Below are 27,052 nucleotides of genomic sequence, written 5' to 3' on the forward strand. Positions count from 1 at the left end.
GCATCAGAGGCAGTTCTGAATCCTCTGTTATTACTTAAAGATCACATAAAGATGCAGCAACTGTTTCAATTTTGCACAGAGCTTATTGAAGCTACTCAACCAAAAAGGCTGACAAAGCATAATCCCCCAAAACCACAACAGTGGAATCTAGTCACGACACCGGCGTTCATAGCCTAGGACTTTTTGTAAAAAATAAATGCTGGTGTTCACAAGTTCTGTCCTCCACTCCCTGAGTTCACTTGTGCAGCATGTGAGTAAACAAAACCTTAACTACTCCTTGCACTCTCCACACCCACTTCTCCTCTTCACTCTTACACCAGGTACGAGCTTGTGCACAGAGAAGTCAATACCCTCTCTGCTTTGCTTTGGTTTCTTACATGCTTAGCCTGTCCTGCCTTTTGCAGTGCAGCCAACAGCTCTTCCTTGGGAGCTACACAGAGTAAGAGGAAAATGTTTTCTCATTCAAATGTTACAGCTTCAAAGCCATACCTGAAGGTTTGGAAGACAAAGGAGATGGGGGGAATCTGGTTGAGTTTGTGGAGGAGAGCCTAGGCCTGCGTCTTCGGAAAAAGCTTCGTATCAGGCCGCACTTGAGAGACTCCACAAGGGTTGTTTTCCCAGCGCCAGAGTGTCCAAACAACTTCAGTTTGATGCGGGGCTGTGGATTCTGCATGTGCCGCAGCTGCTGGATAAAAAGCCCCCGGTGCGTATCCTAAAATTCAACATAAAGAAGAAATCAGAACATGTGGCAGAACTTCTGCCTCCCAACGAACTCAGACCACTGGGTTTAGATAACGCTTTCTTGCCAGGTTAGCGTTCATCTGAATCAGTTCCTCCATCTACTTCATCATGCAAATGATCAGTTACTGGCAGGAAGGCAGGGACAGGTAGACAAGGTACAGCTGATTCCAGAGCCACCTTGAGTCTTCACGAAAATCACACATGACTTCAGGCTCAGCATCAGTGAATGGGATCATTTTGACCTCTGATGGAGAGGGCAAAGGAGGAAAAACTAGCCTCTTTCAGTACCCATTCTCCTTACCTGTCAGTCTCAGTAGCATAATCAATATTCATAATCTTATATAATATACATGCAGCATTGAAGAATTTTGCAGTGACAGCTACCACCTGAGCGATCTGAAAACTCGGTGTGCATCTCCCCTCTTCTTTACATCAACTTTTTCTGTACTTCTCATATTTGGGAGAATTGTCATCTTCCCTCTCCCTCCGCCCACTCAGTTCTGTTTATTTCCACTTCAGTTCTTTGCGAGGTAAATATTGCTTTTCCCAGACGACTCTTACCTCTTCTTTCCCCACACACTTATTCTTTACCTTAAAAGACTTCTCGCATACTATTCACCTTCCATTTTTCTACTCCTCTACTGCAAGTGTACAACCTCTGACTGGTTTCCCTCTTTACTCCCAAGCCTCAATAGATCTGCCTCCCTACTTAATTCTCCTCTCAGTTTGCCCTCTGTGTGCATTCACTCTCTCTTGCACAGCTGCAACCTCATCTTCCTACACAAGCCTTACTCAAACCCAATCACGTCTCCTACAGAAGAGATTTCCACTTTGAGCTCTCCCATTACCCCTCTGTATCCTGTCTTGTAGTATCTGAAGAATACTCCTTCTGTTCCTGCCAAAGACAGAGCTGGGAATGAACAAATCGAACCTGTCTTTTCTCTTTGCCCAGCAAGAGGCAATGAGACATGACATGCTCTATTCCCCACACAAGCTGAGCTTGAAAAATCAACTCAACAGGGAGATGCAGTGCAGGATAGCAAACTATCAAGTTGTCTCTCACCACAGAAAGACCTGTTTTAAGGAAACAGAGAGATAGCAGAAAGGTGGAAGGCCAAAGGAACTAGCTTCATATTCTTTTCCTTCATTCCCTCCATTTGGAGCTGAGAGGCTCTGTTGTTCTGCATTTGTACTGAATTTAACATGTAGGATGAGTCATTAAACGAGCACCTACAGCCCCCCAAAATTCTACACATGCAGCAATCAAGCTGAGAAATTTGACAGAAATAGTAGCTCATATAATTTAGTTCCTTCCTTGCTAACAGGCATTTATTAAATAAGTTAGTCACAATGCAAATACTGCACCACCTCATGGCTAATACTGAATCTCTGCAAGAGCCACTATGACAGTAGGTTCTTCATGTACATGCTATTAGGGACAAAACCCTCCACAGGCACTGAAAATAAAACAAGCATCAGGTACGCTCTGTACTAGATGATACTGACCATTTTGAGTAGTACTAGAATATTTTCAGTGGTTTGATGTAATTTATCAATTTCAACTGATCAGACTCTCTTGCAAAGTATACTCCGATGAAGTATGTAATTATCACACATTTTCCCTATATATAGGCAGGCCTTTACTAATTAAGAATACTCTGCTAACAAGAAGAGAGTTACAGCTACTAACATCTCTTTCAGAAGAGATTTATCTGACTTTCTCCCTTTTGTTCTAAGTCAACTTTTATTAGTTCCCTATTTACATCATAACTAAAACACAAATCTATCCACCTGCATGCAGACACAGACAAGGGTTTGGTGCAGGGATAGAACTATGCAAAATCGATCCTGTTAAAACAAACTTTTACGAAAGCTATCATTGCAAAGGAAGCCTGAACTTTGGCACTTCCTGACATCTTCACTGATATATTTTACAATCCTAGTAAGTACAGACTTACTGGCAGGACTACAGGACATGATTCTACTTCCACCTTGGCAATGCCTGGTACACACCATCCTCTACTGCTACTCTGAAATGGTCATTTATTTCAGTGTTCCACAGAACCATCAGCATAATTAAAACAGGATTGTTTTAATTGGTCTGGTTCTTGCCTGTGATCTCCAGGCAAGTGGTCCCTGAACCTTCACAGCATGAGTGATGCTGCCTATTCACAATAATCAATGCGTATCAGATGTGTCAGACTTACTGCCTTACAAGCCCAGATCAGCTTTCCGTTCTAGTTGCGATTTGGAGATACTGAAATTGCAGAATTAAAAGTAAACATTGAGAACTTATGCAACTATTCCATACGGTATTAGAGTTTCCAGAAGGGGCACAGGCCCCTCATACTTCATAACCCTAATCTAACTAAAATGGTGATGGTGGGGAATTAAGTCCTCTTGTGAGATGTGCAAATTCTTAATAGTTTATTTTCCAGTTTCTTCTAAACACCTTAGATGCTTTGCTAGGCCCTATCAGAGACAGTGTAAGATCAGTGGTGCAGACTAGCTTAGCCATTTTTGTTAATACGTACATAATAGCTTTAACTGAGGGCTGTCAAAAGACAGCATTCCAGTAAGGATTTTTGCAGCAGCTTTTAGAATGGCTTTGACGAATACCTTATCGTATGATTTGCCATGGTCAAACTTTTCCTGGTATCTTAAAAACATGAAAACCTCAGTTAAAATTAATGCATTCCCAACCTTTTTAAGTCTTGCAAGCAGACTGGCTACATGTTCATGCTGCTCTGCTCTGGCAAGATCTTCTGCTGTTTTCCCATCCTGTTAAAACACAAATTGTTAGCAGCAGTTCCTTCCTTTTGCCCACAATACAAAAAATCACAACACAGCTCAGCTGCTCAAGGCAGTTAACAGAATTGCTGTCAGATGCAAATGAAATACAGAGAAGTAAAAAAAAGCCAACAACCAGTAATGATTACCCCCACCAGAATCCCTGTTTTTTTAAATTGTCAAAAAAAATATGGTACAGTGCAGAACAATGGCATTTCTTCTACAAATTGGCATCTGGATGCCACTGTAACAAGATACTTTGAATTCAGAGCATGAGAGCAATACCAATACTCCCCATCTGAATTCCTCTTCTCACCAATGGGAGGATGATAGTGATTTCTAGATATTACATACTGAACAGATCTAAAAGTTTAAACAGTTCACCAAGAGGGGACACATCAGCATATTCACTCACATGAATAGCAGGTAAATTTTCTTTACTAATGGATAAGGAATGACAGTGGCATATCAGTCACTGGAGGCTTCCACAAAGCAAGAACAGTGTAAGGGATGTGGTTTAAATTGCATCAGCAAATTTAAAAGGAGAAGCAAAGCTGCCTTCAGCATTCTGGTCTTGCCAATTAATCACCCATGCTTCACAGGTCAGGTGTTTAATATTAAATAGGCTGAAAGAAAACTGCTCACTGCTTTCACTCTTAAAACTACATTAATGCTATTGTATTGTTTTAAATTTTGGTAACAGGCAACTAATTTATGAGCACTTTGCTTCTTTCACTCTCTCAGATAAGAGCTTTCAATTATTAAGAGGTAGTACTGGAAAACTAAGATGTCTTTCTTGGGTTTCTATCTTTGATTTTACTAGTTTTTCATGTGAAACCTGCATTGTCTTAAGTAGTCCTGAGGTTACTGTAATTATTATCCCTACATATGAAATAAATATCTTTGACACTTGACTGTCCACCTACAGAAGCCATTTTCAGGTTTCCATAAAAGTTATTATGTACTCCAGAATGTCAGATAATTCAGACAGAACAGGAACAGAACATTACCAAGAAACAGCCAAAATTGTAGTTGATGGTGTGAACTGACTAAATTTGGACCAATACTTTACGCTTAAATTCCTTCCATAGTTGACATATAATTGCAACTTTAGTAAAGAAACACCTGAATGTATTTTTTAAAATTAATTTTCCTTAGAGAAGATATATCAAACAGGAAGAATCTCTCTGTGCTGACCCTACCCTCCAAATCCCAGCTAATCTCGAGCGCTTGCTGCATGAGAGGAAGAGCAGACTAGCGGCTGGGCAGCTAGCCTGCCATCAGAACTGCTTCAATACTTCTAGTGCTTCCCAAGTTTCCAGTCTTAGGCACATCCAGGGGAATCCAAAACCTTCAAAGAAAGGGGAAACCTCGATCCCCTTCCTGAGAAGCCCTGTGGTAACAGGATGCAGGCTTCACCAACCTTAAGTGTGAACTCTACCCAGATCCTCAAATCTTTGGCCTCCTCTTAAGTCCAAAGCAGGACTGCTACAGCCTGGCCCTGCGCTCTTCCAGAGCGCAGTACGCTCCTGTTGCAACACAAGCTTGGGAGATGGCCTGGCCAACTCCAGCACCAAGCACGTATGCAGCGACAGATCCCTGCACGGGCACTGTCCCTTTGAATCAGAGGAGGTCCCACACCTCTCAACGGGGACACCACAATTGCCCTGGCATGGCTTGGGTAACTTGACACCCTTGCTTGCTGGTGTTTCATTGCTCTGTGGGGGTTTGTTTTGGCTTCAAGCCTGGCTTTGGCTAAACAGCTGTACTCTGATATATCATTTGTTTAGCTCAGTCACAGCTATTCAGGCACAAACACAAAGGAAATAACCATCTGGTGAGTATTTGCCAAAGAGTGTGAATGGCAGTGGCTCAGCCAGAGCCTGATCAGTGGGCATGGTTATAATGGGATAGAGGTGCCGGCTCCCAAAACTGGAAAAATGGCAACAGGAATGGTTCAAATTGCTAAAAGTCTAAGCAGATGTGTGCAAAGAGCAAGCCTACTTATAACAATGGGATGGCACCGTTGTAACCCAGAGCTCCACTGCCACTTCCTAACAGGTTCCTGAGCTCAAGACCAGCTGTCCGATACAGCTGTCTGATCTTGGTTCAGACTGTGAAGGAAGAAGACCTGAAAAGAAGGCCCATCAGGGGCTTTCGCACTACCTTTTGCTTAGCCGCTACTCTTAAGCTGAGGCTTTAGCCCTTGGTCCTCACCTGAGCAACACTACAGCTATATGCCTGCATGTGGCCATGTATCCCACTGACCCAGTCCCTAACTTCTGGGTTTGACCTTGAACCTACCTCTTCACTATGGACTTGCCTGGTGATCACTAGACCCTTGGCTGACCATGGTCACCGAGCCCAATTCCTGACCTTGACTTAACTCAGACCTACTTCATTGTTAGGGACTTGTCTGGTGACCCGGACCCTTGGCTGAAGCTGGTTGCCATCACTGGACCTGCTCTGCTTGGGTACTGTGGGACTGGGCCCTTGTTGGTGAGGACACTGTCCCTGCTTGCCTTGCTGTTTACTCTTGGCTCCTAGCTCACCTTCCCTTATGGAGCAATGCCTTAGCAAGGGCACTGCCTGACGAGCTTTATTTTTTAAGTTCATGGTCATCAGACCACACAGTAACCAGAAAGGCCTGTGGAGCAGGTGAAGGACACCCCACAGCATTGGCAACAAGCACCAAGTACAGCAGGAAGAACTCTAGGTCAAATTTATCCCCAAAAAGCATTTTGAAATGTTTACATTGACAGATGCTAGCAGTTCAGTTCACATCTCTGTTGAAAATTTAGACTCAGATCTGGAAGCTTAATTTATTGACTGAGGTAACAGGTGGAAAAGCATAAATGAGATAAATGAGATAAATGATTCGTTTTACAAGGATACTTGCATGCTAGTTCACTCATTCATGCACCCGCACATCTTGCACCATGAAAATAAAACCTTTTAATTCCCTGAAAGCAAGAAAAATATTTAAGATATACATAATACATTTGTATGGTAACGGTATGTGATATGAAATGACATACATTGTAATGACAGTGGCCCACTGTGCTTACAGAAAACACAATGCTACAAGTAATTCTTACGTGAAGAAATTCTTAGGTGTAGATGAAGTGGTAGCTGTACTGTACCTTAATCAGTTTTAAGTTCCGTTGTAAGAAGGGAACAAGTGGACAACAGAGAATGCTTTTCAAGCTGTGGACATACAACAGCCTAACTTTTTTTTGGAAAAAATTTCAGTATGTCATTACATTAGACCATTGTCCTTTTTTCCACCCCTCTCTAAGAGATGAATTCGTTTCCTACTATCATACGTGAAAGAAGCAAGAAGCGTAATAGTATCTCTCAATACTTACAGAGGTTAAAGCTTCTACGTTGGCACCAGTAAGACATAGGAACCGGACAACATCAAGAATGCCATTGTTTGCTGCCAGATGTAAAGGTGTTCTTCCATACTAACATGGGGGAAAAAAGTGTCATTATGTTAGTCAAAGAACTTCACTCCAAATTCTATGACTAATAATCAAACATACTGTACACACTGAAACACAGCAAAGGTCTTGCAAAAACTGTAAGAAAATGTACTTTTGATTACAGCTTAAACACAACTCCTTAAAGCTCAATTAAAAACAAAGGCTAGACTGAATACTTAAAAAATGGGAAACAATTTTATAGCTAAATCCCCCACAACTGTGGAGGAATCCTTTAGAGTTTTTTTGCTATATTTGAGAATGTCTTTCTAATTTCCAGTAAATTTAATTGCATTTTGCTTAATTAGATATAAACCAGTTAAGCAACACTACATCCTTAACCTTCAAAGCTCTGGATTCTATTTCAATCCAAGTATTACTGAAGATTACATATCTGCAGTCTTCCTCTTCCACCCAAAGGAATAAAAGGGATCAATGCAAGAAGTCAGTCTGAAGGAATTTGTGCTTTCAGTGACAGAGGGAAAGTGCTGTAAGTATTGCTTCCCCAGTTTTTGCTTTTCCCCATCAATCTCTCCACTGACAACAGGTCCTCATGACACCCACTTCTGGTCTTTCATGTTCAGAGGTACTGTTAGAAATATCACTACCATATACTCTGCTTGTAACTCCTCTTACTATTACTTCACATATTTTCATGCTTTCAATGTTGTTCTCCCTGTTTCAAGCCTACATTCAGAAACAAACACATAAAATTACTTCACGAGAGAGTATTTGAAAGCAAAGCTAACTTCCTGACAACCAGAAACTGAAAAGGCTCCTCAAAACCCTACAACTCAACTCAAATAGCATCCTGGCCTGTATCAGAAATAGTGTGGCAAGCAGGACTAGGGAAGTGATTGTCCCCCTGTACTCAGCACTTGTGAGGCCGCACCTCAAATACTGTGTTCAGTTTTGGGCCCCTCACTACAAGACATTGAGGAGCTGGAGCGTGTCCAGAGAAGGGCAACAAAGCTGGTGAAGGGTCTAGAGAACCAGTCTTATGAGGAGCAGCTGTCTAGTCTGGAGAAAAGGAGGCTGAGGGGAGACCTTATCGCTCTCTACAACTACCTGAAAGGAGGTTGTAGCGAGGTGGGTGTTGGTCTCTTTCCCCAGGTAACAAGTGGTAGGATGAGAGAAGATGGCTTCCAGTTGTGCCAGGGGAGGTTTAGATTGGATATTAGGGAAAATTTCTTCACTGAAAGGGTTGTCAAGCATTGGAACAGGCTGCCCAGGGAAGTGGTTAAGTCACCCTCCCTGGAGGTATTTAAAAGACATGTAGATGTGGTGCTTAGGGACATGGTTTAGTGGTGGACTTGGCAGTGTTAGGTTTATGGTGGGACTTGATGATCTTAAAGGGTCTTTTCCAATCTAAATGATTCTGTGAATCTATGATTCTAAATAAATGTGTATGATGTTCTACTGCACACAGTCTGTGGAAGAAACAAACTGTGCCTTCAACTGGTATTACGTACATGTTGGACAATGCCACATGTGAGGACCAAGGATAAATGGTCGTTATGTTAATGCACTCCCATTACAGGGCTCGCTGCTGAAGAGGACCAGTAGAAATAAAGCCTCTCTATTTGAGAAGATCCAAACTCACCCTTTCAAATAAAGAGCGCTCTAAAAATCACTCTAGTGTACATGACTTCTAAAAGAATAACAGGACACAAACTATAACCACGGCTTCTGTAACCATGATCCCACCCCCACTGAACACTTGAAGACCGACTTTTTTTCCACAGCATGCTTGCAGCCAGGCCACTGATCCCAGCTCAGCATTCTCCATTAGGCAAAGAGGTGCTAATCCAGCCTTGCGCTGCATTAACTCACCTTCCCCAAAATGTGTTCTCAGCTGTGGATCTGGATTTAATTGCCTAGTCAATCAGGTTTAAGCTCAGAGTCAGGACTGGGGAGGTCATTATTTTAATTTTTTTCACTTGGCAGCTCATGATTTTAACTATTAAAACCAAAAGTGATTGCACTAGACAACCCTCAAGCCAAAAGCCCCACAACTTTCTTCAGCTGGCTAATACAGAGAAGGTCAGTGCTTTGGTAATAAACGGAAGTGTTAACTAGAAAATGTTATTGCCAGAGTATGTACTTTTCCAGAAAAAAAAGGAAGCTAGAATACCTGAATCAAACAAATTGCAGATAGCAACATAAAGATTCCTATGAGTAACTGTTAAACTTTGTAGCATATATAACATTTAAATAGGGGTTTATTCAGAGCTAAATATCAAACCCTAAGCCCCATAACCTGTCAGCAGAATCCAATGGCTGACTGTAACCTATTCAAACTAACCAAAGTAAAGTTTCCTGAAACAGCTTGCTTTCTTTTAAAGATCTCTAGGAGGAAAGCCAGAATGTTAAACCTGTAAAGCATCACATTCAGTTATCCCATACACTACAGCACTAGCACAACAGAAGAAGCAAACAAGGCACTAGTACCTCAAAGTTTAGGGACAGGCTATTAAACGTTCTTTTTAGAAAGTGCTTACAACAATTATGGACAGTTCACATTTTTAGCTGGCAGTCATCCAGTGATATGCACTGGAATCAACATTTTTAGGGTTGTAACATTTACCAAGTGTTTCTGCAATTGTCACATGTTTGTGAAACAATGAGCAGTAAGAAAGCACCTTACACAGACTGCTGACTTCAACTCTTGAAAATAATTTTACATTTAACATTTTAATTCCGAGATTTCCTGTACCCTGCCAGTGACAATTTGTTTAATAGTTAAAATAAAGCTATTCTATTCTGAGATAAATGTTTTCTTAGGATTTATTTTAATAAATCAACTCAATGCAGAACATAAACCAGCCAATATGACACTTATTTTTATAACCAGGAATATAATCTGCAGTTGAGTTAAATCCCTTGTTAGATGACAGTGCAGATCTTTTAATTTAATTTGCAGGACTTCGAGGCAGATTTTTCATAAAAACGTACCAGTCTCCAACTCTGTATATACATTACTGTTACTAAATCACATCAAATCAAGGCCAGCAGCAATGCATTTCATCTGTTCTTCAGTGCCTAGATGTAATCTGCACAAAACAAAGCTATACAGCTAGGGAAGAAGGTTGGCACATATTTCCACATTAGAGTTGAGTGGCAAAATACACTGGAATAATTCACTTGGGCTCTTCATGGATCTTTAATCGTCTATTCAACTGAAACAAACAGGTGAATTTGCAAGGTGGGTCATTTAATGCTTTGCTTTTGGCCACTTTAAGAGATAAAAAAATAAAAACATTTTTCATATCAAAGAACTGGAAAAGGTCATCTAATGCAATAGGCGAGCTATTAAACAAAGTAGCTCAGTATCTGTATTCCATACCTTATTAGTGACATCCAAATTACAACTTGCTTCACAGAGTGCCATCACAATAGGAACATTCCCATCTTTGCAGGCCACATGCAAGGGAGTGTTGCCATGTCTGTCTTGCAAATCTACAGGACATCCTTGACTGATAAGACTTTTAACTACTTCTATTTGACATCTTCTGACAGCAAGGTGTAGGGCTATATGACCATCCTGAAATCACAAGACAGCTCGTAAGCAAGATTTAATAATGCTAAAACCCAAAACATTTTGCAGAGTCACAATCATTTCACTTAACTGGGTGTATCTCCTTGCCTCAAGAATCAGAGTGGTTTTAATTTTTGTTTTAAGGGTGGAGGCAGGGAGATGCACAGTATCTGTCTGAACAAATCAGCTATGGGATGAAAGCAAATTTCTATTAAGCTACTGAGCTTTGCAGTGGAATGGATGAAATGCAAATACACATTCTCTACTGACGACTTCCCTAGGAGGTGGAAGAGTGACCAACTGTAACAACCAGCTGGATACTGTAAACCACCCATGTGTTTACTGACAGAAGTTAGTGATGCAAATGTCATTCAAACTGCTTAGTGATCAGTAACTTCAGAGACAGAGCTTTCTTGCCCTGCGGAACAACTTCAAGAGACAACGTGACCGGTAAAAACAATTTAATTCTTTTAGAAGCAAAAGCATTTTTCTGAACTGGCTTTAATAACTATTTAGTAACTATCAGCAATAAAGGTAGCTAAAAGAACAAGCATACCAAAGCTGCAAGCAATGAAATGCCAAATTTGTTTGTTGGGATTACACCATGAAAGACAAAACCCAATTCTGAATCAATACAGTTATATTTTTAAGTAGTCAGAATTTAGCTTATTGGAAATAGGTGTGATTTAGCCAACCCATAGGAATCAAAGGCAAACAGTAAACCCATCTTTTTTCTCTTAAGTTAATAGTTTGTTACCAACTACAGAACCCAATGTTCCTGCCATTTTTCACAGAGTGTTACTCATAAGGTAGTAACTGATAAGGTGATAATGAATCAGCAAAAACTCAATTGTGGAAAAATAATCAGTGGGCAACTTTAAAGACTATTGCTGTCATCAATAGTCTCTGCATGAACTGCTCAGAAAACCCACATCATTGAAACAATGCTGGCTTGCAGCGTTCAAATGAAGCAATTCAGAGACATGGCTCTGACACCTGTGATCTCTGGACGTAATTCCTGACCAAAAGCAACTCAAACTAACCTTGTCTGTTGCACGAAGGTCAGCCCTGTGTTCTGCCAGGCATTCCACAATATCATGGTAACCCCTAGCAGATGCTGTCAGGAGTGGCGTCTCCCCTTCTTTGTTTTTAATGTTCACGTTGCAACCTGCTTCACAGAGTGCTTTGGCAACAGAGTAGTAGCCATGCCAAGCAGCACAATGCAGTGGGGTTTCTTCTTCCTGTCAACATGGGAAATAAAAAAAAAACCCAACAGAGCTGAACCAAATGCCAGGAGGAACAAAACCCCAGCTTAATTTAGAAAGACAGGAAGGTGACATGAAAGAAAAAAGACAGTCTACTAAGTAAGCCCTGTAAAAAGATGTTGTAATTTCTAATGCTGACGTTCTCAAAGGAAGAATAACTCCTGCTGACATACAAAGTGATTATGGTAACACACTAAACTGTCATCATTACCTGGATTCTGAGAGTACGTATTTCTCACCATAAAACTATCTATTGACAACACCTTGCATGTCAGCAATCTTAGTTTAGATGTTTCCGTGCTTCTGCAGCTAACTATCTTGGTTCTCTCACTTGAAAACTGATCCTCATTGGTAAGCAACTTCTACATCCTGTGTGCTGAGGGACAATCCAGTGTTTAAAACAGATGGCTCACCAAGGAGATGAAAATCATAGAACCACAGAAAGGTTTGGGTTGGAAGGGACCTTAAAGATCATCTAGTTCCAAACTCCCTGCAATGGGCAGGGACACCTTCCACTAGACCAGGGTGCTCAAAGCCCCATCCAACCTGGCCTTGAACACTTCCAGGGTGGGGGCATCCACAACTTCTCTGGGCAACCTGTTCCAGTGCCTCACCACCCTCATAGTGAAGAACTTCTTCCTTACATCTAATCTAAATCTACCCTCTTTCAGTTTAAAACCATTACCCCTCATCCTATCACTACAATCCCTGTTAAAGAGTCCCTCCCCATCTTTCCTGTAGGGCCCCCCTTTAGGTACTGGAAGGCTGCTATAAGGTGTCCCCGGAACCTTCTCTTCAGGCTGAACAACCCCAACTCTCTCAGCCTGTCCTCATAGGGAAGGTGCTCCAGCCCCCTGATCATCTTTGTGGCCCTCCTCTGGACCCGCTCCAACAGGTCCAAGTCCTTCTTACACAGGGGGGCCCTGAGCTGAACACAGGACTCCAGGTGGGGTCTCACGAGAGCAGAGTAGATGGAGAGAATCACCTCCCTCGACCTGCTGGCCACGCTTCTTTTGATGCAGCCCAGGATGCAACTGGCTTTCTGGGCTGTGAGTACATTTCTGGCTCATATTCAGTTTTTCACCCACTAATACCCCCAAGTCCTTCTCTGCAGGGATGCTCTCAATCCACTCATTGCCCAGACTGTATTTGTGCTTGGGATTGCCCCAAACCATGTGCAGGACCTTGCACTTGGCCTTGTTGAACTTCATGAGGCTGACATGGGCCCACCGCTCAAGCCTGTCAAGGTCCCTCTGGATGGCTTCCCTTCCCTCCAGCGTGTTGACTGCACCACACAGCTTGGTGTTGTCCGCACCATGCAACTTGGTGTCGTTGACAAAGTTGCTGAGGGTGCACTCAATCCCACCGTCCATGTCACCGACAAAGATGCTAAGCAGAGCTGGTCCCAATACTGACCCCTGAGGAACGCCACTTGTCACTGGTCTCCACTTGGACATGGAGCCATTGACCACAACTCTCTGCATATGACCATCCAGCCAATTCCTTATCCACTGAGTGGTCCATCTGTCAAATCCATGTCTCGCCAATCTAGAGACAAGGATGTCATGCGGGACAGTGGCAAATGCTTTGTCCAAGTCCAAGTAGATGATGTCAGTTGCTCTTCCCTTGTCCACCAACACTGTAACTTCGTTGTAGAAGGCCACCAGATTTGCCAGGCACAATTTGCCCTTAGTGAAGCCATGTTGGCTGTCACCAATCACCTCTTTAGTTTCCATGTGCCTTAGCACAGTTTCCAGGAAGATCTGCTCCATGATCTTGCTGGGCACAGAGGTGAGACTGGCTGGCCTGTAGTTCCCCAGGTCTTCCTTTTTTCCCTTTTTAAAAACAGGGGTTATGTTTCCCCTTTTCCAGTTAGTGGGAACTTCCCCAGACTGCCACAACTACTCAAATATGATGGACAGTGGCTTAGCCACTTCATCCACCAGTTCCGTCAGGACTCGCAGATGCATCTCGTCAGGTCCCATGGACTTAAATACCTTCAGGTTCCTTAGATGGTCTCAAGCCTCATCTTCTCCTACAGTGGGCAGTTCTTCATTCTCCCAGTCCCTGCCTTTGCCTTTTGTAACTTGGGCGGTGTGGCTGGAGCACTTGCTGGTGAAGACTGAGGCAAAAAAGTCAAGTACCTCAGCCTTCTCCATGTCCCAGGTAACCAGGTCTCCCATTTCCTTCCTGAGAGGGCCCACATTTTCCCTCGTCTTCCTTTTGTCACTGCTGTACCTATAGAAACTTTTCTTGTTGCCCTTGATGTCCCTGGCCAGATTTAATTCTATCAGGGCTTTAGCTTTCCTAACCCGATCCCTGGCTGCTTGGACAATTTCCCTGTATTCCTCCCAGGCTACCTCTCCTTGCTTCCACCATCTGTAGGCTTCCTTTTTGTGTTTGAGTTTGTCCAAGAGCTCCTTGTTCACCCATGCAGGCCTCCGGGCATTTTTGGCTGACTTCCTCTTTGTTGGGATGCATTGCTCCTGAACTTGGAGGGGGTGATCCTTGAATATTAACCCTTTCCTGGGCCTTTTTTCCCTCTAGGGCTGTATCCCATAGTACTCTACCAAGCAGATCTCTGAAGAAGCCAAACTCTGCTCTCCTGAAGTCCAGGGTAGTGAGCTTCCTGTGCACCCTCCTCGCTGTCCTAAGGATCTTGAACTCCACCATTTCATGGTTACTGCAGCCAAGGCTGCCCTTGAGCTTCATATTCCCCACCAGCCCCTTCTTAGTGAGAACAAGGTCCAGCATAGCACCTCTCCTTGTTGGCTCCTCCACCACTTGGAGAAGGAAGTTATCATCAACACATTTCAGGAACCTCCTGGATTCCTTATGCCCTGCTGTGTTGTCCCTCCAACAGACATTGGGGTGGTTGAAGCCCCCCATGAGGACCAGGACTTGTGAACGTGAGGCTGCTCCTATCTGTCTATAGAGGGCCTCATCTGCTCGGTCTTCCTGGTGAGGTGGCCGGTAGCAGACCCCCACTACAATGTCACCTGACCCTGCCCTCCCTTTAATCCTGACCCATAAGCTCTCAGTTGCCTCCTCGTCCATCCCCAGGCAGAGCTCCATGCACTCCAGCTGGTCATTGACAAAGACCCCCTCCTCGCCTCCCCTGCCTGTCTTTCCTAAAAAGTCTGTATCCTTCCATTCCAACACTCCAGTCATAGCAGCCATCCCACCACGTCTCCATGATGCCAATAAGATCATAGCCCTGCATACGTGTGCATGCCTCTAACTCCTCTTGTTTATTCGCCATGCTATGTGCGTTTGCATAGAGGCATTTAAGTTGGGCCCCTGATGAAGCTGACTTACTGGCTGGAGTGGCTGGAATTCCTTTGTGCTGCTCTCCAGGTGCTCTCCTGCTGACCTGTGATCCCTCTCCAGGTTCTGGGTATCTATTGCTGACACTGGCATCAAACTGGTAGGAGTGGGATGGTTCCCCTAGACTTGCAGTTTGAGGCAGATCACTCTGCTTACCATGTTCAAAAGGCACATCCTAATGATTTAGGAGTGTAGGCAGTGACTTGGGTCCTTAGAAACCTGCGTCCTTTAAACACGCATCACAACAAGCATTTGAAACTGTAGGCATTTTGAGTTCAGTTGTAACTGAAGTTCTAATTTGCTTTTTGCTTGAACCCAGGAAGCTTCAAAATATTCACCTTCAGTCTCTTTGTACTACATAACAGTTATGTGGAACATCATTAAGAAACTCAAATGTTTTACAAAAACACGCTATTGAAAGTAGCCCACTGAAAAGCAGGGAGGATTAAAACCCACCAAAAAAGTCATTCTATCAAATTCTAAGAGACAGGATATCCTTTCTGTACCTGGCAAGTATCAATGAGGAGACAATCAATGCTGATAATAGTATAGGGCTTGGGCTGTATTCAAGGTTTCTGTAAAAATCTGAAGAAACAGTTGAACAGCTTGTCCTGTGGTTCCTTGGCCTGCTGCTGCTTAAACAATAAAAGGTAGTCCTAGAGGATGCAGCCTGGGGAGGCTTACGGAACTCCCCTCCCCCCCCAGTTAAATTTGGGTCAAATGGATGTTTTTTTTCTATTAAGCCTTTCCTTTCCTGTTTTCTCACAAGAGTTCAGAGCTCCAATGAAGCCCTCCTGAGCCCTTCTCTCATTTTCAAAAATGAGTGCTTGACACTTCAGAGAAGTCCCATGATGGCTGAAAACCAAGCTGAAGGCAAAAACTAATAAAAAGCTTTAGCTGAACTCACAGAGCGCACACTACCACCCATACCTTTGTGATGTTGAGTTTCTCCAGCTTTATGCTTTCATTTTCGAGAAAACCTGTGTTTTTTAACAGTAGTTGGTTCATGCACACTGTTTTTTGCAGTCTTCATTAAGAGGTATTGAAACCTCCATAATTTTGTTATTTTTTTCAAATTCTAACATGCCAGAGGCTGCAAGGCAAGACTAAGAGTTTTGACCACTGGTACTAAAGCCTTATTTGTTGAAGAAAAACAGACAGTGTCCATGACTCACCTTGTCTTGAAAGTTTGGATTGGATCCAATGCGACAGAGAAACTGAACCACATCCACATGCCCGTACCGAGCTGCAACATGGAGAGCGGTCTCCCCAGACTGCAATTACAGAAGAACATGCCAGTGTAATTTCATATGTCACTCCTAGATATACACCTCCACGTACAGCCTGAATGCCTGTATGCTGTATGGGGTACTCCTCCCTCCCTGTAACTCAGTGGCACAGCTGTGGTCAGAAGAGATTTCCCGCTTACAAATTGTAGTTGTACGTGACAGATACAGCACCACCTGACAGGTTATTTCTTCAAAGGCCTTCCTTTTTCAGAACTTATTTTCCTACTTAATTTGTTCCGGGTCACAGCCACAATAGGTTTTCTGAGCAATATGGGGAGGCAGCTGCACGCGCAACTGGTGTTGAAACAGACATCCTATTTCTAATCATACTATTTCCATACGCTTCCCCTTCACCCTGTATACACAAATGTAAGGAACTGGCCTAACACCTTGGTATATCCTGGTGTATTTTGGTCATTACATGTAATTATTTGCAACCTTTTGTTGAAGTCATATGGAAAAGAAATGGTATTTTTATTAAGAGAGTAACCTCTTTCCTAGTAGCCCCATCAGGAGTTGAACACTAATTTTGCTAATGTGCCTTGTCTTGCACTAGTCCCCTCAACAAAGCAAACTGTGTTTCACAAGTATAATTGCCTCTCTACTGGAGCTTTGGCTAGTATGAAAACAACACTACGGTGTAAGATTTTAACAGCAACTACTTTCTAGGGCAAATGTGCTCAAGTAAAACTGCTGGAGACAAGGTTAAGTGCTCATCAGCTATAAACTGTTAGACTTCATTATGCTCAACTTAGTAACAGTCAAATTTACTTGTCAGACAAAAGTGATTTTAAATCAAGAGGAATGAAAAACAGAATCACGATTTTACCCCAAGTTCCAATGAGAAATCTAGTCTTCAAGCAAAAATTAATTTAGGTTTGTACTTCCCCACCTACCCACCATGTACTCACCACATTTAATATGCACGCTTCGTTAACATTTGTCAGGAAAATAATCAGTACATCCAGCTACTTTAAAACTGTGTTATCACAGCCCTATATGTCAGCTTATAAATCCACACTAAAAAAGCCAGTCACATTCTTGGAATTATGGCACAGCTGAAAATCTTTCCAATTGAAAGACCTCTCTCTCTGCTAGGATAAAGTTACAAAAAAAAGGTTGTCTGCATGAAAAAGGAGAAGAATTTTTTTCTTACCTTATCCTTCACATCCAAAGGACATTTATTATCATTGAGAAATTTCAGTGTTTCTACATGACCATGTCGAGAAGCCCAATAGATTGCATTAGATCCAGCCTGTCAAAAATATTTGATTACAGATGTTATCGATAAATTTAAAATCCTAATTCTAGATTTTCACCTGAGGTATACATGCACTTAGTTGTACACAGATACATTGAACAGCTATTCAAGCTTATATGAACACATTTACTTTAAAATAAAACAACTTAGAATTGGTTCAACAACCCCACATACCAACGACAACAAAAACCCCTCTATGCAAGGATGATTAACAGGATCACTCACTGTTTCCAAGGATAATCCTCTTCCCCCTTCTAAGGGAGATTTTTGGAAAGAACAGTCATGAGATAAAAACCTTTCTGCTGCTTACTTTACCATCCATTAGATAAAGAAGCAGACAGTGCTTCAAGTTTGCTTTAAATGAACCCCAGATTGTTACAACACATTTTGAAAAAACCTTGTTGCAAAGCATACCCTCCATCGCATACAAGTTTTAGTTGTGATATTCCCCATCGCTAAAATGTGCATTTATCATGCCATATTAAATAAAGTTCACCACTGTGTTTTAGGGCTATCACTAATTTGAACTAATTGAGGCAATTCTGTAAGCATGAACTACATTTTAAGATTAGTATAATTCAATTTACTTCAGCTAATAAAGTGATCAAAATCAGAGGATATGCACTAGTAACAAATGACATTATTAAAGATTTGCTTTTATCTTTTTGCTGTGGAAGACAGAAACAGACTCTACAGCCCAGATTTTCTCCTTTCCAATACAACTTGGTCTGAACTGCTTGTCCTCTGCCAACTGGACTGAAAAACTTAAACAGAACGATGACAAAGCAGAACCCTGACCTTATCTTGAACATCAATACAGGATCCACGCTTTAAAAGCAACTGCAGCATCTGAATGTTTCCACAGCCAGCAGCAATCAGTAGTGGAGGTGTTCCATGCTAACAACGAAATACAAGCAAGAACGATATATTTAATTTTTGAAGGATTAAGAAAAGAGAGTGGAATAGAAGGCAGGCATTGAACGGTATCTCTGGATTTCCAGTTTCAAATTAAGTCTTCAGGGAATACTGTATAGAAAATAATTGTCCCTTTGTCCAAAGAAATTTATTGCACAGCAATCTTCTATTTTTTTGGGATGAATTCACATTTACTAAATGATACACCACACATTAAAGGCATGTTTTTCAAATTAGGAATATTAGTGTTAAGCTCTCATTAGCCCAGTCTGGCAAGGATGTTCCCCTTTGCAAATTCTTTAATATCTACATTTGAAACTAGATTACCTAAGGTATTTGCCACACCACCTCAAAGACATAAGCCACCAGCAACGTATGGGAAAGTTAAATGGGACTGCGCCATTAAAACAAAAAATACAGTGACTTCTTGAAATGTTCAAGGCCCCATCACAGTAAAGTAACTGACGCTTTACTTTATAGTGCTCTTCATGCATATTTCTCAAAGTACTTTAGAATGAAGGTCAGTATAAGCATTCAAAAAAAGTGAAAATTAGAGCAGAGATCCAAGGCTAAACAGCAGAGCCAGCAACAGAACTTTGGTCTCTTTGTCTCAGTTCCAATACTCCCGTTAGTACAGCAGCAGCACACTGAAATACTGTAGTCAGCAAGTAATTTCATTTCTGAAAATGAAGGACACCACCTAACATTATGTTCACATAACCAGTCTCTGCAGTATAAGACTGTTGTTTCTAACAGTGCTTTGCAAAGTCAGTTTTGGCAGCCTGGTTATTCCTACATATTCTGCCATCCTCATCTGCCACAAGAAACAACAACTGCAAACAAAAGCAAAGGCTGATATCTCATATACCACAGATCTTGACAATAGATTTGATTAAAACTTTCTCAAAGACCTAGGCAAAAAAAAACATTTTGGGCTCCATTTTCAGGTAGTTTGGGAAGACTGAACACAGAACACATTAAAATTTCTCCTAAAGAAAGGCAGAATTATTTCCCATCCACTTGTCTTTTCCTTTTCATTTCAGGTGTTACATTTCTATTTTACAACCACATTGCTCTATTCAACAGGGTGATAGCTAGTCCCCCACGCACCGCAACACAGACCCACACTACCTTGTTGGGTTGATTGACATCGTAATTTGTCAGAGATCCCAGAAGGTGCTGTAATCCAGGAACATTGTCATCATTGATGGCATGAATAATAGCTTTCATCACAAAAGAATCTTCCTCATCCTTGTAATTAAGTAAGAAGAAAAATTGTTAGCTTCAAGGAAAAAATCCCTACCTCAACAGCTGCCAAGACATCTAAAAAAATTAAAAAGTAATATTTTCAAAGTCTTTTAGAGTGCTTCAGCTGCAAGTTGTAATCCTTCGTGAAGCATATGGCTAACATGCATGCATGTTATTTGAAAACCCACACCAAAAACGCCCACACTTTTTCTAGTACAATATGCTTCCCTCTTCTTCACACATGAACCCATTACTCATTGAGATTCCGAACAGGTTTCTTTTATTAGGTGTATTTTCCTTTTCCTCCTAGGACTTTCAATAGATGCAATACTTGCATGCAATGAAACTAATTCCATGCATACAGGAGAACATTAAAAACCCCAAGAGGTACACAAATACAAACTGGAGTATCACGTTTTGCACCATCCAGGAATATGACACAGGAGAGGTACTTTGGACCAAGCTTTCATCTATTCACATGGACCAGTTAAAAATCTAAAACATAAGTAATAAGCCTACATACCTCTGCAGGTGTAACTTTATTTTTTTCCCATGCACTAAAATGTCACAAGAACTGAAATTCACTGAGCCCAATATTTGGATCATTCTTGCCTCCTCTCTCTTGAGGTTTCAGATATTTTAGAACACTAACATAAGGCTACAATCCTTTCTGCTACAACACAGGTGTGAAATGCTGATCCAGTGTTAAAAGGCATACTGACAGCTGAGGTGGGGGAGGCAGGGAAAGGAGGGCAAGACCGAGAGAACAAGGAGCATGGAAGCAGAAAGATAAGAGGAAGAAAAGCGGAAACAAGAGTGCGGAGTTGCACAGGAGGGACACAGGGAAAGTAATATGGATAAAAAGGCCTTTGCAGAATTTTTGACGTTTGATCCTATTAATGCACAGAAAAGATGAGGTTACCCAGCTCTAAACATATTAACATACATACTTTGCTGATAACAGGGAATTTGTGAAGCATGTATTAAAACCTGGAGAGTAAGCTAAGTAAGAATGCTTTTGGATTTACAAGCATTTGTAATTACAAAGCATACAGCAATTGCTCCTGACTACTTAGCTCCAGTACATGTATATAATACCACAAACTGAATACTGGCCAACTTTAAAATTTCCTCCTTAAATAACTGCTTGTTGTGATACCACTGTCTAGCATTCACTGGATCTAAGAGGGTCTCAATGTTTTTGAATATTCTGTTAAAAAAAATGCAGTATTATTTTACTCTACACAGTGCCATGAAAAACTCAGATGCAACTTTTTCACATTGCAATTGCTACGGTACAAAAAAACCCCCCTGAATTAAACTTCAAAACCAAGATAGATGAATTTCTGGCACTAGCTATCAGCCTCACCATGGTAATCAATAAATTAAATTTCAACGTTTGTGTCATGCAGCCGATCAGACTATGGATAACTGACCTCTGTAGCCTTAAAATCTATTTCTTCCTACATATGAGATTAATTAATTATGCACATTTTCAATAGCCCAATGCTTCTGTTAGAATAATTTCAGATGTAATAAAGCATTCTAAACATGTAAGTACACACTTACCAGAGTATCATCACTCCTAGCGACACTCATGTTACTTCTGGACAAGAAAGATCTTGATAATCTTTGGCACAAGGATATTAAGCGCACTGATTGCTTTTTAAAAATAAGAAGAAAAAAGCTATATGTAAAAAAAAAAAATCAAAACAAAACACTTGTGATAACATGCTATTGCAGAGATTTTAAAGGAATACTGTTGTATTAACAAAACAAACTGGAGTTTGACTTCAACACCCCCCATCTCCTTTTTATACTGTACTGGAACCTTCAATTTCTTTTGACATTTTTAATCCAAATAGGCTATTCATATGCACTAAGAAAAGCTACAGGATTTTTTTGGATTGCTACTATTTCACCAAGCTGTTCAAATACAAAGCAAAACCGATTTGTGTTACATCCTCTAAAATATGTGTACATATTTTAAAGTATGTATACACAGAAAACCTAAACCGAGTGCAAATTAGCTGACAGCACTCCTTTAAACGTCATATTACAGAACAGTTTATGATATTCCTAGACCCACCATTTCACTCTAAGGCAGCAAACTAGTACTTAAATTTTATAAATACGACAGAAGTTCACCTATCACAGACACTAAACTGTGGCAAAAAAAAATATTTTGTGCCTTTGGTCCATATCTTAGCAAAATCATCCTGTTTCTTGGCCTCTGTGACAATGAATAAAACTTGTTTTCTAATAATAGCGACCTCTGTTGTCTCATGTTTCATTTCTCCTCAGGATAAACAGATTTCTCGTACAACAGTCCTCCTCTTGCTTAGTATCAGTGTGAATTTCCCAATGCGCACGCTGAAGGAGGAGGGATAACTGTCTTGATGAACTGCTCCTTGCACAGATTAATGCTTTCAGCTAATACCTTGCCCTACTTCTGGAAAGATTAAGTGATGCCAACCTTCTAAACAGGATAGCAATCTCAGACCAAAAATCCTTTGCAAAAGAGACTAGTTTTTCCTTCCTCTGCTAAGTGTTGGTGTAACTACTGGAATAATTAGTTCTGTGAGGCCTGCTTACGGGATGTTTGATTTACTGGGATTACTGTCACAAAACATGTACCTATACTTTGAAGTGCCTTTTCTCTGAAAAAAGTACCAAGACAGGTTATGACAGCATACAGCTAGATGCATAAAACAATCCACACACAAGCATTTTTATGCATATCATTAACAAAGAAGTCATCTCCCATACCACGATACTCAAGCACCTAATTTATTCCAACTGACAGAGGAGCAGGTTTCTTCTTCCTTCTCCACTCCTAATGACACTGATGTTTCCCTGGAGCAAGTAATGTTACTGTATTTGTATGTCACCAACATTTTGAAGATTTATTGAATGACTCACTTTCCATTTTCGTCGTGCTGCAAACTTTTTGAATTTCTCCATATTCACTGCAGATGCTTTTCTACTAAGTGCTTGCTGGGTGTCTTTAGGCTATTCACAAAAGAAAATTAAAGTTGTTGTAAAATATCCCTCAATTACAACTAGAACTTTCATAAAGCACCTTCCTGTATGTAAGACACTGTTCTTCAATGATGATTTCCACTTACATTATAATAATACTGTAATCATACTGTAATAATAACATAACTGTAAGCATGTAATTTTAACATCCACAGCCTAGTGGGGCATGCAGATGGAATTTCTTGAGAAAATGCCCTGAAGGAAATCCGGACCTAAGAATATTTCATGCAATACTAAAACTTGCTTTTTCATTTTAAACAAAAAAGCCAACAGAACATTCAGCTTTATCCTTCACCTCCCTCTGTGACAGAGGCATCAGATATCATCTCCTAGATAGATCTTGTCTTCTGGGAAGGTTTCCTGGCTGATTTTAAATGCAGTCAAACTTTGTTCCAGTCTCAGTGTAATCAGCTGGATGCTGCTGGGACCCCAGAAAAATCACAACCCAACTATCCGTGCAGCAAGCTCTAAGGCTGCACACTTTGAACCTTCTCACAGGCTAATACTAAGCACCAGTTACCAGTGCAGTATACCAAACTTTGCAGTATATGATCCCATACTTTTAAGTCATTATTATGGAGAAATGCAGGTAAAAGTAGTGATGGGGAAGGGGGAAAAGAGGGTATGACCAGTGGGGTGGGGGGAGAATGCCTGGAAAGTTAAGATATAAAGGAACATAACATGGTACAAAACAACATGCCTTGCTGCAGGAGTGAAGACCTTGGTGCCTGAGAGACACACTTGGACAGTGCTTGCTTCAGTGGTTCAAAAGATCATTTCAACATGTTCAACATGTTTCAACTGTTTAAGATTACCCCACCAAAAAGTTAGCAAAACAAAGTCAAATTTGTAGTTTGGTGTATTGGTGTAGAAATGTCTGCCCTAGGATGCTAAACTATGAACTGGAGCAGCTGTGGCACGGATATTCTGCTAAATTGGTCCTCTGGGAAGTGGAATGGGGTCTAATACCCACTGTGCATCCCCAAAACCTGGGAAATCAATGGCACTGAAGAGGTTTACTACTTACAATCAGAATGCGATACGGAATTTAAAAAAATAAGTGGCAGGTATTACTACACACATTAAGAAGAATGATAGGTCCCATTTCCTCCCTCTCAAGCTAGTAGCACCACAACAGCTTGATCCAAACCAAACACTGTGGAACACTGAAAGAACTGGACCACCACCCCACATTAACTGCTTTCTTCAGTCTAAAGAGGAAGGACAGAAGAGAGATTACTCTTTTTTGCCTGATTGACGTAAGGAGATTGGAATATGAAAAATGTGAGAGGAAACTGGACTGGATTCAGAGAATGTATTTATTTCTTTGTGCAATGCTCCCTGAAGATTAGTTTCTCTGCCTGAGCATGATTTTAATCTCAATAGTGGGCTACTTCCCCATTGCTAACTTACATAGAGGGTTATGTTAATGAAGTCTACGTTCTGCATGTATTAGTTTTCATAGAGACAGCTTTCCAAAACAGTAAGTTATAATAAACGATTATGCCAATTTTCCTTGTTAAGGAACTTTAAAAGTGAAGGCAAAGTATGAAATGAAGAATGATTAAAAACAGGCAACAGAGAATGAATTACATGCTAACCTTGATCCAAGGATGCAGCAAACTATCTTGAATAGTCATTCTCTTCCTTTAATAGAATAACAGAGAACTGTTTCAGACAGTAAAAAATACATACTACTATATGTTTATTAAACTAACATCTCAAAACATCATGTAATTTGAAATACTAGACATAGGCTGCAACAGTGCGTACACACGAGAAACAACTCACTTTGGATCCTTCACTAGAAGTCTTCGTATAAAATCTTTAGCTAGGGCACTGGTATTACTGAAGAACTCTTCTTCAAATTCATAATTCACAGCAGACACATTTGCTAATGTTTCCTGTTTGGTTTCTCCAAGAAATGGTGATGCACCACTTAGACTGCAAGAAAGACAGAACATTCCTCTCCTTACATGTTCTAACATTGATGTTTCAACCCTCTGGATCAAATAACAGTAGAAAGTGAACATTTTTCTTTTCTGCTTTAAGATTGCAAATGTACTTTCAGGAAGATGTGATTTAGCAGGGCAAAATCCTTTGCGGTAATTTCAGAGAATATTGATTAAGATAAAGCTGCTGTGGAAAATCACCTACAGATTTGAAGACAGCTTCCCATGCTCAGTGCTGACTAATGGGACATTCTTTCAATAATTATACTATTGCTTTTATGATCATTCAACTTGAATCATGTTGTGCAATCAGAATGGTTTGACTTGTATAAACACCACCAAAACCCCAGAGGATAGAATCAGAATTAAAAAAACCAGCATTTGCAAGAACCACCCATAGATTTTGGTACTTACAGAATATAAGTTATTACACCAATACTCCTGGAGTGAAGGGGGGGAAGGCGGGGGCAGGGGAAAGGATGAGGGAGAGGGGAGAGAAACAGATGGAGGGAGAGAGAGGAGAGAAAAAAAAAAAGGTTAGAACATAAGAATAATCATGAGAGATTTACTTCAAGTAAGATCCAATAACTTACCACATATCTGCTTCAAGACCAAGAGGCTCATAATTTACTATTTCAGGAGCTAAAGGAAAAAGCAGGAAGATCAGTACCTAGTCAAAGAACAGATCTATGTCACTCTGAGCCTATATATGTCAGAGATAGTAAGTTAAGAAGCTGTTAGATAAAAACACCTTAATGCAAGTCTAAGATGAAACTGAATTGCTTATTTAAATTTCAAAATGTTATGAATTACACACAAATTACATAATCTGTAACTCATCCAAACCAAGCTAAGCCACATACACTGTTTCACAGAATGAGAAGGAATAGTTTGAATAAACAACAGTTTTCTTACCAACAAACTCTGGTGTTCCAAAGATATTTTTGAATTCATTTCCGAAGTCAATTTTGTGCGCTAAACCAAAGTCAATAATCTTGATTCGAGGCTTTGGTACATTCCTGTCCAACAACATTATGTTTTCAGGCTTTGCGAAGGAAGAAAGGGGAGAAAAAAGAGATTATATATGGGTACAAAATGTCTTGACACATATCAGCATTCTTCAGCACTGAATGCTTCTCTCTACCTTCTTCAGCCTCTTGAACTGTGTCTTCAGCACAAAAATCCTGTCTTTTCCTATTGCAATCTAACATATGCTAAAAATTAACTACAGTAAATTAGGATTTCATGTTGATGACAGAGGGCTATGATTTCCACAGGGCCAAGATTTTACCTCTTGTAGATATAACAGTTGCAGTTTTCAGGTGGACTGACCCTAAGTGAAACACACTGTCTTCAGTAAAGATCACAGCCCCTGTGCTATGGCCATTTGAACAGTGCCGGGAGCTTTCAACAAACAAAGTCCTATAAACTAGTATTTGGGCTTGGTTAACATTACTCCCTGAAAGAGGTTTCTTTCACACTGCACAAGCAATCAGGGAGGTATATCTTGTTGCCTTTGGATGTCCAAGAGAAACTTCTGGAGTGGTCCAGCTCCCAGATTTTAAGGCTCAACATACTTAGAAAAAGGATAAAGAGCAGGTTCTCATGTCTTTTCTAGCTCTATTTTAAAATATAGACTTTGGTTTATTTTGAAATAAAGATTCGCAAAACCAGAACAAAGTTAGAAGATAAAATGTCAAGATTATCATCGAAGGAGCCTGCTTCTACACTCCATTACTTTAATTAGCATACAGAACCGGCTACTTAGTCTCCATATCCTGTCACATCCATAAGCTGGTGTGCTCTGAAGAGTTCCTGGAGCTACATCCATCCTGCTCGCATTGTTAAGGACTTCTGGAGTCATTAAGGACAGCTCTTCATTATCAGCCTTCTTTTACCTCTCTTCCTCAATTACAGGGGCTGATACGTGCAAATGTAATTTTCTTCCTTCCCTTCCTACATTTGTATTGCATACTTTTATTTTTCTGCATAGTTTAATTCTTGCTGCATACTTTAATTCACATATTCTTGGTATGCGGTGTAAGGATGCTTTTGTTTTAGTACAAGCACGTTGGCAAAAATTTACATTTCATATTGTAAGAAATGTATTTCTTACTGGATTCACAATTCTTTTTTCTTGCTGACTGTCATACAAAGACCAAATATATTACTGTAGGTAATGAGGATGAGACTGGAAAAGGT

At 40.8% G+C, this 27,052-nt stretch overlaps 1 protein-coding gene across 3 annotated transcripts in view; it reads right to left on the bottom strand.

The window, feature by feature from the left end:
* The window catches only part of DAPK1 (death associated protein kinase 1), a 92,811-nt gene that overhangs the window by 12,731 nt on the left and 53,028 nt on the right, over positions 1-27,052 (bottom strand). The window contains exons 4-19 of one of the 3 annotated variants that reach the window (XM_052778285.1): positions 25,766-25,895; positions 25,444-25,492; positions 25,265-25,291; positions 24,690-24,842; positions 24,500-24,545; positions 22,779-22,868; positions 21,426-21,518; positions 19,740-19,859; positions 18,492-18,590; positions 17,589-17,687; positions 16,319-16,417; positions 11,595-11,792; positions 10,360-10,557; positions 6,900-6,998; positions 3,445-3,522; positions 490-712 (exon numbers count right to left, since the gene is read on the bottom strand). In XM_052778285.1, coding sequence (XP_052634245.1) covers positions 490-712; positions 3,445-3,522; positions 6,900-6,998; positions 10,360-10,557; positions 11,595-11,792; positions 16,319-16,417; positions 17,589-17,687; positions 18,492-18,590; positions 19,740-19,859; positions 21,426-21,518; positions 22,779-22,868; positions 24,500-24,545; positions 24,690-24,842; positions 25,265-25,291; positions 25,444-25,492; positions 25,766-25,895 — 1,801 coding nt within the window. Of the gene's footprint in view, positions 1-489; positions 713-3,444; positions 3,523-6,021; positions 6,495-6,899; positions 6,999-10,359; positions 10,558-11,594; positions 11,793-16,318; positions 16,418-17,588; positions 17,688-18,491; positions 18,591-19,739; positions 19,860-21,425; positions 21,519-22,778; positions 22,869-24,499; positions 24,546-24,689; positions 24,843-25,264; positions 25,292-25,443; positions 25,493-25,765; positions 25,896-27,052 lie in introns of those variants that run through there. The other 2 variants (XM_052778286.1, XM_052778287.1) reach the window with 2 other exon arrangements.

The sequence above is a fragment of the Harpia harpyja genome, chromosome Z (genome assembly GCF_026419915.1).
Source record: "Harpia harpyja isolate bHarHar1 chromosome Z, bHarHar1 primary haplotype, whole genome shotgun sequence".
Taxonomy (NCBI): domain Eukaryota; kingdom Metazoa; phylum Chordata; class Aves; order Accipitriformes; family Accipitridae; genus Harpia; species Harpia harpyja.